The sequence below is a fragment of the Quercus suber genome, unplaced genomic scaffold (genome assembly GCF_002906115.3).
Source record: "Quercus suber isolate HL8 unplaced genomic scaffold, Cork oak 2.0 scaffold_427, whole genome shotgun sequence".
NCBI lineage: Eukaryota > Viridiplantae > Streptophyta > Magnoliopsida > Fagales > Fagaceae > Quercus > Quercus suber.
Window position 1 is genome coordinate 184522 of NW_027069878.1, and position 12933 is coordinate 197454.

At 38.1% G+C, this 12933-nt stretch overlaps 2 protein-coding genes across 2 annotated transcripts; one reads left to right on the forward strand and one right to left on the reverse strand.

Moving 5' to 3' along the window:
* The first annotated feature begins 1641 nt into the window (after nt 1-1641).
* Nucleotides 1642-4231, forward strand: LOC112010945 (probable glutathione S-transferase). Its single transcript, XM_024043330.2, has 2 exons — nt 1642-2030; nt 3646-4231. The coding sequence occupies exons 1-2, from the start codon at nt 1716-1718 to the stop codon at nt 3988-3990; spliced, it is 660 nt and encodes a 219-aa protein (XP_023899098.1). The 5' UTR covers nt 1642-1715; the 3' UTR covers nt 3991-4231.
* Nucleotides 4232-9883: 5652 nt separating this feature from the next.
* Nucleotides 9884-11762, reverse strand: LOC112010951 (senescence-associated carboxylesterase 101). Its single transcript, XM_024043335.2, is given in 4 exon segments — nt 9884-10792; nt 10794-10857; nt 10860-10944; nt 11220-11762. Coding segments are annotated over 4 exon segments (1293 nt in total). The 3' UTR covers nt 9884-10191.
* Between the last annotated feature and the right edge of the window lie 1171 nt (nt 11763-12933).

The following is a 12933-nucleotide window of genomic DNA, read 5'->3' on the forward strand; positions in this document are numbered from 1 at the left end:
AATCCATGGTCTCAGGACAGAAACTTCGTAGGAAAGAACTAAAAAGCATCACAAGACTCAAGTCAATGTCTATATTCTACCTATCGAATATTTATTTGAATGTTCCTCGTCATTCTCCAACTTGCCCTGGCCTATTACCCTTTATTTCTTTCGACTTTTAAAATATCATACCATATTTTTTAAAAATTTTTTTAGGGAAAGGTAAGGATTAAAAGACCATACTTTTTTTGTTTAATACATTTTTGGTGACTTGACTTGAGTTTGTAGTAAACTCAGATTTTGGTAGGTTACAGTGATGGTAAACCATAATTTATATCATTTTAGCTAGTTGACGAACAATAAGTCTAATATCAATCACACATGAGCTGGTTATTGTTTTCCAATTTTTATAGTGAAGAAAAGAAGTAGGGGAAGGATGAACCTAGATTTAAGAGAGCCCATCATCTTTCATTCTCTCATTAATGGAACTTAATTGGTATGAAAAAATAGAGAGAAAATAGTATAAATAAGTAATTTTGACATTTTCACTCCAACGTCTTTTCTTTTTTTAATAATCGCTCACTCCTCCAATTTATTAAGAACAAATTAATTTAGACAATGATGTATTAAGAATTTAACACAGCACACGAAATTTTTTTTCCTTTTACTTTTTTTCCCCCACTTAAGTCTTAACCAAAAACTTCAAATTGAAAATAAAAAATCTATATTTCTCTCTTTTTCACATCTTCCTTGAACCCTACCACTGCCTTGCCCAGTACAAGAGTCAAGTAGCTCTCAATCTTAGAAATTTAGAACTTGTGAACTAGAATGTTCATAAAGTAGTGACCTTTTTTTTTTTTTTTTTTAATTTAGGAAAGTAGTGACTTTGATTGTGTAGAAAAGCAGAAAACGCTGGGAGAGGCGGTGAATGTGTAGAAAAGCAGGGACTTGAAATAACAATTGAATTTCTTCTGTCTTTTTCCTTTTATGTGGCATGAAAGATGAAACCCACTTGAGATTTTAGATTCTTTTTATTAGAAAAGTCAAATGTATGGCAATTTCACTTTCACCCGCCACTTGCACCTCACATAATTTCCACCATTTTTCTTCCTAGATAGTGATAGTGTGGATGCTCTTATATCACCAGGCAGCTTAGAAACATGGGGGATTTCTGTTCTTTCAGATTGGCAGCATTAATACCAAATTGCAGTTATAGTTGGATTCCTACTTCCTAGAGAAGCTAATGTTGCGTTCCATATTTTAGCATCTCGGTCACTATGTAACAGACTAGCTATTTACTTTGGTTTAGGATATGCTCCTCAATCCTTTTGTAAAGTCATATATTTTTGGAGCAACCCAGTATTTTCTATTTTGTAATTACTCAGTTTTCTTCTCAATAAAAATAAAAATAAAACCGAGTCAAGGACGCAACACCCACTCTGTAAGCAATGGTACAGTGAAAAATTATATGAGCAAAGCAATGACATCGACCGGATTGTGGAAGGATCCAGAAACTAAAAACGAATTTGGTAATCAAAATTATTTCACAAGATAGTCTAGGGAGTACCAAAATACCTTTTAGTCAAAGTCATACCGAGCCGACACTTATGACTATACCGAGCCGACACTTGATGACTATAAATCCACGCTCTCTTCCAAGATTTTTTTGCATACCATCTCCCCTCTTTCTTTTCCCTGCTTTTTCTATTTGCTTCATTATCTTCAGTTCTGTGAAAATGGCAGACGAGGTGGTTCTGCTAGATTTCAGCCTCAGTGTGTTTGGGATGAGGGTCAGGATTGCACTGGCCGAGAAGGGTATCAAGTATGAGTTCAAGGAGCAGGATATATTTAACAAGAGCCCTCTGCTTTTAGAGATGAACCCCATTCACAAGAAGATCCCAGTTCTCATCCACAATGGCAAACCTGTGTGTGAGTCTCTCATCATTGTTCAGTACATAGATGAGGTCTGGAACGATAAGTCTCCATTGCTGCCCTCTGATCCTTACCAGAGAGCTCATGCCAGGTTCTGGGCTGATTTCGTTGATAAGAAGGTACCTTCAATACTATTTCTTTTTTCTTTTATATTATTTTAATTTCTTTTCATTCTGTGTTTACGAGTTTTAAGGCGATGACATTTGAAAGATTCACTTTGAAATGAGTATATTTTCTATCAATTTCATAATTGAGGATTCGTCTAAGATATTGAGTCTTATTAGTTATTAGGAATGACAACAGATCGGGTTCGGGCCGGGTTTTTTCATACCCGGACCTAACCCGCGAGCCAAGACTTGCGGCCCAGACCCGGCCCATTTACTAAGCGGGTTTTTTTCCCGGGGCTCGAACCCACCCCAGCCAGGCCCCACAGGCCCCGTTAAGGGATTGGGCCTAATTTGGGGCCCAACAAAAAAAAAAAAAAAAAAATTCAGTAAGAACAACACTGACTAAACACAGAAACACCCAAACAACAAATTTGAGCCTGTTTATGGTACAAACACCTGATGTTCTTAAACCTTTCCTTTGGACCCTCATTATGACCCACTTTGAATTTATTGCATACCCACATGCTAAACAACAAAACTAGGTGTAAAGAGCCTGAAAACCCATGTAGTAAAAATTTTGAAGGGAGAAAGAAGAGGAGGACGGTGTTCCTGAGGAAGAGCGCGGCTACAGCAAAGCAAGAGAATGAGGAGGCATGAGATTTTGAGAAGCAGAGGCGAGGCGTGTGGCTGTGTAGGAATGGCCGTGTAGGAATGTGAGAGGCAGAGGCGAGGCGTGAGACTGAGAGGCTGTGTAGGAATGGCTATGACTGAAAGCATGTGAGGCCATGTGCTTTTGTGAGGCAATGAGGGTGAGTACTGCGGAGGCGAGGCGTGAGCTAAAATGAGGGAGTAAGGGTGAGGTGAGGAGGGAGGCGTGAGCACTGAGCTGCTGCTGAAATGAGGGAGGTGTGAACTGAGTTAGGGATTTAGGGTTAGTTATAGGTACATATATATATGGGTTTTATTTTTATTTTTTTTGTAATTTCCTAATACTGGGCTGGGTCTGGGTAGGGTACCTGCCGGATTTTTTATTAAACTCGAACCTAACCCAAACCCGAATCGGATTTTTTTATTATAAAAAAACCCATACCTGACCCTATTCCTAATCGAACCGTGTAAAACCTGGCCCATTAGGATCAGGTCGGGTCGGGTCGGGCCGGGTACCATCGGGTCGAGCAAAAATTGCCATCCCTATTAGTTATTATTCTATACCACAATCAAAAACCATTTTAATATTCTTCTACCCCGAATAGATTTGATTTTAAATTTATTACTGTGTTCATCTTTTTGTTAGAGATATATATTAGACATATTAGTCCAATATAATAAGCCCAAGTCCACTCCTACCTGTACAAGTAGTTTAGGGTTTAGTCGCCTATATATATTCATGTTAGGGTTCATTGTAACACGGCCTTTCTACTACACTCTTACATAATAAAAATGTAGCCCTTAAAGGATTCCTTCGTGGGTGTAGGCCAACAAGGCTGAACCATGTAACTCTCGTGTTCTTGATGTTCCTATTCTATGCTTTCCCTTCCGCATCCACTCTAACATATACAACATGGTATAACACATCGCGTTGCTAATAATATATTTAAAATTTTTATGTAATTTGTGGAAAATACAGGTTGATGAAGTTTCAAGGAAGTTATGGGTCACAAAAGGAGAAGAGCTGGAGGTAGGCAAGAAGGAATTCTTTGAAATCTATAAAATATTGGAGGTGGAGCTTGGTGACAAGCCTTACTTTGGGGGTGAAACATTTGGGTTTGTGGACCTTTCCCTTATCACTTTCTACAGCTGGTTCCATGTCTATGAGGTATTTGGCAATATCAACATAGAGGCAGAGTGCCCCAAGATTATTGCATGGGCAAAGAGGTGTTTGCAGAAGGAGACTGTGGCCAACTCTCTTGCTGACCAGAAGAAGGTTTATGAGGCTGTTGGAAAATTGAGGAAAATACGTGGCTTGGAGTAGAGAAATGGTTTAGCCCAAATCTTAGAGTACTTAGCATGTTAGAATGGTTTTGAGTGGTTGTTTAATAGCATTCATTCATTTGGTAACGTTCAAGTTTCAGTTTTGCTTACTTTCAAAAACTAGTTTGGGTTTGTTTCATCTGGGTTCATTGAACTTGTTAGACACTTTGATATGTGTCTGCTGAGCTTTAAATCGAATGGGCATGTATTAGACCATGAATAAGAAAGACAGTTTGTTATCTCTTCTAAATGTTAGATCATGTTATGCCTTTATTTTTATTTGGGGTATACAAATTTTTTGGTAAATATGTGTCTATGTAGGGAAAATTTAAGAACAATATATAAAAAAAAAACTATCTATTCTATTATTTCTATCATTTTTTCCTTCTACAGTAGTGGATCTTTCAAAAGCTTCTAAAGATTCCAATTTTTTTTATTAATTCTATCTAAGAAATTATTATTGTGTCTGTCAGTCTGACGGTTGATTTTATCTTCTATTAATGTATTCCAATTATTTATGCTATTATTACAATTATAATTATAATAATTAGTATCACTATCAGAGTCAGAATCTGTTTCATAATCTATATTATCATTTAACCAATCATTGTCTATATCTCTCATGCTATAACCTTCATCATAATCTATATCATCATAGTCCATGTTTCTAATTAGTGTATGCCTAACCTAAGTGTGAGCAAGCAAACAGGAGATGAAGTGATAAACGTATTTATTCTATTTCCGAGCAATTAATAATTACTGACGAAACTATTACTAACCATTGGTTGCCTTGTTATCGGGACCACCTCCTTGGGAAACTCTATTGCGGGACCACCCAAACACATGCCTATTTGTCGACTAACAAAAAACGGGCTGACCAACTCGAAACTATGGTTTGCCAACGAGTCTTGAGACTGACCAACGCTAACAAGGAGCAAGTAGTAGCTATGCAGTAATAAAGTTCCTAGTAACTTCTTAATTGCAAAGAAATAAAACTCATACATCTACCATCCATGGCTTTGATACCAAAGACTACCTAGGAGAGAGCACAGCAATAATATGGAAGCATAGACAATGATAAAATAGATGATAAAGAAGAAAATAGCAAAATAGATATATTCAAAAATAAGTTGAAATGGAGTATGGAATACGAAAACAGAGACTTGTAAAATCTTACTTGAAATAAAACTGTTGTCTTTGATAAAACTTGAAAACAAACTGCTGTCTTTGATAAAGCTTTGAAATTAAATTGTTTGAACAGTTACAAGATTACAAAATAAAACTGTCTGAAGAGAGTTACAAGATTACAAAGGGGAATAGAGTACAAAAGTCTTTGGGAGAGAAGGAGAGGGATGGCTATTACAAAGACTTTCTCTAAAACTTGGAATCTAAAAGGCTTGTCTTTTGTCTTCGTAGTCCGTCTCTTTTGTAGGTGAAAGCTTGTCTTTTGTAGTCAAATTACTTAGATTGATTGTAGTGTGTTATTGTTAGTTTTTATTGAAGACAGAGTAGCAGCAGTTCGATGCTATTTGCAATAATAATAAGCTTCAAAGCATATAAAGTAAAGGTGTAAGAGATAAGAAGAAAAACATTTTCATTAAATAAGAGGAGTACATTATATTTAGTGACAGAGTGACACTAACAAAAAAAAAAAAAAAAAAAAAAATCCTAAGTGCTAAGCCTTGGCCTTGGGAGCAGAAGGGTCTTTTTTCTAGCTCGGCTGAGAGGTAGGAGAATCCTTGGCCTTAGGATTAGCTTCTTTAGTCTTGGCCTTTGCTTCCTTTGCTTTAGCTACAGCTTGCTTGTCCTTGGCAGCGTCTTTGGCTTCTGAGGAGGGCATTTTTTCCTTGCCCTTACCTTTGTCTTTGGTCCCCTTAGCCCCCTGGCCTTGATCACTAGCTTGGTTGGATCCCTTCGAAGCCTCAGAGAGAGGGAGAGTAGCTTAGATAGTCAAGGGCTACTCCGAGGTCTCTAGAGCAAGGGCAGAGGGAGAAAGGATGGCACCTGGGACTTCACGGATATCTAGGTGATAATATATGCACCCAGGCTGCCTCCAAACAAAGTCTACAAGGACTTCTGCAACACTAAGGGCCCTATCCCATGTTGTAGTGCAATAATCCCTGCATACCTCGGCAAGCTCCTCAATGAGCCTAGCTTGTGTTTCTTCAATGCCGAGTAGATTGGATGCTTGCTTCTCAGCCTCGGCTGCCTCTTTGGCCAGTTGAGCCGCCTCTTTGGCCTTCTGCAGTTTAGCCTTGAGATCCATGACCAGCTGCCTTTGGGTGGCCAGGTCTATCTCGGTTAGGTGCAGTTTTTATCGCTGATCCTCGGCATGCCTCTCCACGGTCTTTAAACCCGCCTCGGCACTCAGGTGAGCCTTGTCTGCTTCTTTCAGCTTCTCAGATAGCTCTACCTGTTCTTGTCTGAGGACCCCCAAGGACTTCTCAATATTAGCATGGGAGAGGGCCTTAGCGTTGGCCTCATCACAAGTGTCGCGAACCCACTCCTCGGCCACAAAAACTTGTTGAGTAACCTGCATAAAAACAACAGAAGAATCACATAAATAAAAAGTAAGGAAAGAATGAGAGTATGGCTTAGCATTTAAATTCAAGGATATGATAGATTGCTTACCATAGCGAGGTCCCTCTTCAAGGACCGGAAGAGGTCGTTCTGCTTGAAGTGCCTGTAAGCCTCCATGTCTCTAGAAAGGAAAACAGGCTACTCTAGGGCTTCATTAATGTAGCCTGCACACCCTTTTTGGAAGTCCCTGACTGAGGTGTTCCAAGGGATGGCAGCCCCATCCATTTCCAGCCGAGGAGACTAGGTACGTTGCGGAAGGTGCACATTAGCCCTAGTTTGCTCCTCCCGACTGTCCACAGAGGTGGACCTCTTGTCTCGAGGGTCTTTAGCCACCTTCTGCTACTTAGTAACCTTATGAAGGCCCACCTCTCCTTCTTCAAGCTCCTGACTTGGCCTTTTCTTCTTTAGATTTGGAATGGCTTTCAGTTCGAGATCAGTGGGAGGTGGAAGAGGAGAAGGAGGACGTGTGGTTGGAATTTGGGACTTGGTGGCTTCTTTCGAAGTTGACATTGTTCCTTGCGGCCATGAGGTCTCTTAGGTTCTTGTTTCCCCGATTCAACGCCATCTTATCTTCCTCTTCCTCGAAGGAGTTGTTTGGGCAAGCAATTAATATAATTGGGGCATGAAACCTAAGTGCCTATTAGCCTCCTCCTCGACGTTTGAGATATGAACTATTTGAGCCCCTTGAGCCTCCTCTTCTTCGAAGTGGAATTTGTCTATCTCCTCCTCTAGCGATAGGCGTGAAGAGGCAATCTCCTCCTCGGGCATTGCTGCTGCTTCAGGCAGAACTCATCGAAGTGGCAGTACAACTGGTGGAAGATCTTCTTGGGTCAGGAAATTGGGGCTTCACACATCAATCCGGGCCAGCCGCGGGTCACATACTCTTATGATGTGGCCTATTTCTTGATATATCTCCGAGATAGGCTCGAAGTCCAAAATTAAGTGGATTGCTCTCAACTACCTATTCTCACTTACAAAGATCTCAAACATGTAGTTTAGAGCTTCAATGTTGGTCAGACTGAGCCTGGGCGCTACGTGCCTTTTGTCTGCAAAAATAGCCAAGAACCGAAACATGGTTAGAAAATTAAAATCCATCATCAAAAGACAACAAAACAAAAGGGGAATAATGACATGGTCAGGGTTAAAGAATCTAAATCTCTTGCTAAGGAACCTAACTCTAAGGTATCCCACTTGGCTCTCCTTCTCGGATGGGGCAGTGAAGGCTATCATGCCACGCTCCCGAAGCTATCAGATAGTCGTCTTTCATACTTATGTTAGATTTAGGTAGACATGATACTAGTTTGACAATATCAGATCGGGACTTCAGATAAAATCCCACGTTTTTAAGGGAGTGGCACTCGTACATGTGGACCACATCAAGCCAGGTGAGCCCCAAACCCAGATGCTTATTGAGAGCATCAACGCTACCTAAGACCCTAAATAGGTTGGGCGCGCACTAGTGGGGGTATATCTTATGGTTGAGGAGGTAGTATTGTGTTACCCTCCCCATGGGGAGAGTCATTCCCCCTTCTATGATAGCTTTCATAGGGATGATGACTTCCCCCTCTTCTCTGTGTGTCACTATTTGTTCTAGGGAACAGTATCGCAGGGCGACTTCCTTTGGCATGTGGTATTCATCCTTAAAGGCCTCTGTTTTGGCATGGGAGTCCACTAGGTGCTTAAATCTACCCATCTGGACAAGTTAAAGGGAGATAACTGAAATCGGTAAATGAAGAAATAAGAACTGGAAGGCCGATGAGATTGGCCAAGGAGAAAAAGAAAAGTTTAAAGAAATAGAAACTTACAAGAACTAAGATGTGTGTTAGTCCCTGAAACCTTTAGAAAAATTTTCAAGGATTTCTTAAAGAAAAGGTGTGAGAAGTTTAGTAACTTAGAGAGCTTTGTGAGTTTGATTGCTCGGGATCTTTGTAGAACTTGAAGACTTGTGAAATTAGGGGATGATTTCTCTAAATGCTTTATATAGAGGGCAAGATTGAGTGGGAGTTATCTTGCTCAAAACCCAAGGAGAAATATCAGCCATTGGATTAGCGTCTTACCGTTGGATGTGGGGAACATAACGCTGCCTAGAGTAATTAATGACGCCTCGCTGGCTCCGAAGCGTCAGTGGCAATTATGGGGTGCGCAAAATGGCACTCCCATGAGAGCATAGTAATCCGAGAACAAACAAATGGTGTTGGATGGGTCAAGCTTATAATCTAACGAGCAAGATAGAAATGGGAGGGAGGCCTGAGGAGGAATGTCTCCTCGGATAGGTTAAGCACGGCTCAAATGTGTGCTTTAAGGTTCAAGGTAACGTTCTAGGAAGCTCCAATGATAGGGACGTGTATCTCAAGTGTATCAGAAGACTGGGAGCTCAGAAATATCTAAGGAAAAGCTACTGCCACCATATTGAATGCTCCGCAGCTAACTTTTTGACCGCATTTATGTGGAGAAGATCTCTGAATAGTGCTGCCTTGGCCTTCCCAACTCACAGAGGGCTAGAGAGGGTGTCCGATGGGACAAGAGCTCAAGTAGTGGCTTAGATGATTAACAAGTGTAGGATCAAGATCGTTGAAAGGGGATTACATAATGTAAGAGACCCTCAATGGAGGGGGGATTAGAAAATCAAAGAAGAAACACTATAGCAATCTAGAACCAGACTTGTAACCATATTTAAGAACATTATATAAGAACTCGTTTCTTAGAACATTGTCGAGGACATCCTTTCTTTAGTATAAACCTGTCTATGTTCACTCTATTATCATCAGCCTACTCAACTTGTCGTTTGATTAACTAAAACCCAGTTTTCTAACTCATTCTCTACAAATTCATTTTTTAAACAAATTCATTGTTTAGGCCTAAGTCCATTTACCTTTTGGGCTAGGAGTTCAAAGCTGGTCCTTACATTAACTCTATTAACACATTTAGCTTAATCTTTAGAGTGAACCTAGGAATTTCATTATATTTCGTATAATTCCACACATGCAAAACAATGGGACACCCTTTTTTTTTTTTTTTTTTATAAATACCTCCTTGCCGGTTTTGTAAAGACCAAGATGAAAGAGTTTTTTTTTTTTTTTTTTTTTAATTAATAGTTTAATACATTAAAATAAAATATTCTTATTGAGCGAAATTGTTTGTTTGTTAATATGGCTAATCCTAATATATGATATTGAGCTTTTCAAAAAATAAATTATACAATATATTCCACAGATATTACTTAATTAAACTGGTTTAGACCCCAAATTTACCGAAGTTTGTGAATCCATTTCAGTTGCAGAATGATTGTGGTGGTGAAATTAAGACTCTTAAGGTTTTGCAAAACATGAATGGTCCTGTTGAGGAGAATTATGCTCATTCAAAATGTGCTTACATACATCCAAGTATCCAACCCAAAAATGGAAAAAGCAAGACATGAAAATTTTATAAAAATAATAAAAAGTTGAAAAGATGATTTTCTTTAATTTTACAATCTACTGGGGATGGCTTCAAAATACCATAAATGTTTGAAGGAAATTAAGTGCACACATAAATATGAAATATGTGATCAAAATCAGATAAAACTTCAGGGAATCACCAAGCGGCCCTTAGCGTACTTGTCATAATTTTTCTTCATTATTCATTAAGCTAGTGAGTTGTGAACGATAAAAAGTTCCCTAATCTCTCTATACTCTCTCCACCATGTCATGAAGCTGCTCTTAGGTAAGAAAATCTCAGAAGAAACTGCATAATTTTTCATCAAACCGTATACATAGTTTTCAAACTCAATCAACTTGTTTGTTTCTTTCTCCATATCATTTGATTCTCCGCTCCTCAGCAATTGGCATGAAATGCGAGCCTCCTCAACATGTGCCCAAAAGCAAGAATCCTCTGTCAGACTTGACGCCACATTCTGTTTCTTCAATTCATTTGGACCCCTTGAAGGTTTCTCCGTTTCTTTCAGCAATTGCTCCAATATTATGTAATGTTTCGACCTTCCTTGATTTATGTAGTCTTGTTTGCCTGCCTTATAGTAATCAGCTATGTCCAGTGGTTCAATCATCCTTCGGTAATTTGTTCCCCCGAAGAGTGAACGGGTACGAAGGGAGGCACCTACTGTCTGAGGCCTTTTCTCTGCTTGATCAACCATTTCTTCCCAGTAATATGTGAGGCGTCTCATATGCTCTTCCACCTTAATATCACTCGTATCAAGTTTATTCTTGTATCTATCATAGTATCCAACTTTCCTCTTTAGACACCTTCTTATACTGTTCTAGATAGGCCATATACACTTTAATGTCATTCAACCCCTGGTGGGATCAAAAGCCTGCTGGTTTAAAAGTGCCATCATTTTTGCCCCTTTTTCTGTCTTTGTAATGATAATGTTCTCCTGTTGCTGCAATAACTTGTAAAAATGAGTTGGGCTAGTAGGGGAGTTTTGAAAGATCACAAGGACAAAGACAAAGACTTCAAATTGTAGTAATGTTTATCCATGTAAGAAACAATAAAGGCTTTGGTTAGTTATTAATACTTAATCCGTAAGTATTTCATTCATTACATTATTCTGTTTAGTGTATTGCCTAGGTGTAACATTATCTGTACCATACGATGACATAGCTCAAATAAGCATTTTAATTATATACGATCCAAAAGGAGTTGTAGCTGACTTACCTGTGATTGCACCAGTCCGATTGCTGCTAGTTGTGTAATAATGCCTGCCCGTAATGGTGTTGTAGTCCAATCAATTAAGGATTCATGATATGTAGTATCCTTGCAAATTACCTTACGGTTGAGATCCTTCACAAATGTTCCATAGGACTCAAAAACTTTATTAGGATCTTCATTTTCAGGAGTTCCTGAATTGGTTGCTGTTAACAACTCCAAAATGGTTTGATGGTCCTCAAAACAAGAACAACCCAGCTTTGAACAGAAGAGAAATGTGCCAAAAGGCTGGTAACCATTAATTAAGACTCTGGGAACTAGATCCTGGTCGGAAACTACATGCAAAAAGCGAGAGTTCCATGCTGCATATTTAGATATAGCTTCTTGTAGATTCTCATCACCAATAAGGGGTGAACCAAAAGTGATGCAAAGTGGGCCTTTGGTTTTTGAAAAATTGAATTTTTCTAGCAGTGATAAGGTGAACAGAGTGGCAACAGATCCTCCCAAAGAGTTTCCAGTGATAATTAATTGTTTGGAATTGTCAATCTGCATTATGATATGAATCTTACAGTGTTAATAACTAGCCTTGTCACATTCTCAAAGTTCAATAAAAATTACATAACATATTGTACACGTTGTTAAATGTTATTATGCATGCCATGGTAACTATGAATGTTAGTCACCAACTCCGTGTGATTCAAAGGAAATATAGACATACAATTATGTCAAAACTAAGAAATATAACTTCCTAATGTATTCGAAATATAAAACTTCAGCTCAATGATAGATTATGTAAACCTAATATTACTACCAAATTAAGTTTGCATAAATTAATATTAAAATCTTCATACTAATAAGAAATGCAACTTTTGAAATTAATCTTACAATAGCAAGTGGGGAGCTGCTTGGAATGGTAGGAAATTGTAGTAAAGATTTTACTTCTTTGAACCATATTGCACGAAAACTTACAATCTGACTAACATGTGAAAATAAGCTTGGAGACATATGTCTTTTACCTTATTTGATTTGTTCCATTTGACCTAATCTAACAACTGCTCCAACTAAACTATAATTTGGATATGATTCTCACAAAAACAAAAACCTCTAATTTGGTTTACAATGTCAACTTGATTTACTATAGAATCTATTAGATTAAAGACACAGAGAGAGACAGAGAGTCAGAGAGAGAGAGAGAGATATGAAAGAAACCCATTAGACAATGAACAAATCAAAGTAAGACTACAGACCAAATCAATCAAAATGAACAAAACTTTCAATTTCAACGAACCTAATTAAGCACAAATATCATAATTTAATAATAAAAAAACACAATTATAAAAATAAAACAATCTTGAAATTGAGAATGCTAAAAGTAGAAAGCTTATGACATTGGAATTCTCTCTAGAACAGATATGTAAATGATTATACTCTATCTTGTTGACCTTTAAAAATCAACCTTTTTAAAAAGAAATCATTAATTTAGGAGGATTGATAAAAGGCATAAGTTCCTAAAATTATCCTTTTTTAATTTAAAAACATATAGTACAAAACAATAGGACAAAAATCAGTATGCTGTCCTAAAAAAAAAAAAAAAAAAAAATCAGTATGTTGGAACATACCATAAATTATAAGATAGTGAACAGATAAAATTTAAGTAGGAAAATAGTTTTTTATTTATTTATTTATTTTAGAGATACTTACAATATGTTGCTAATCTCGTAGT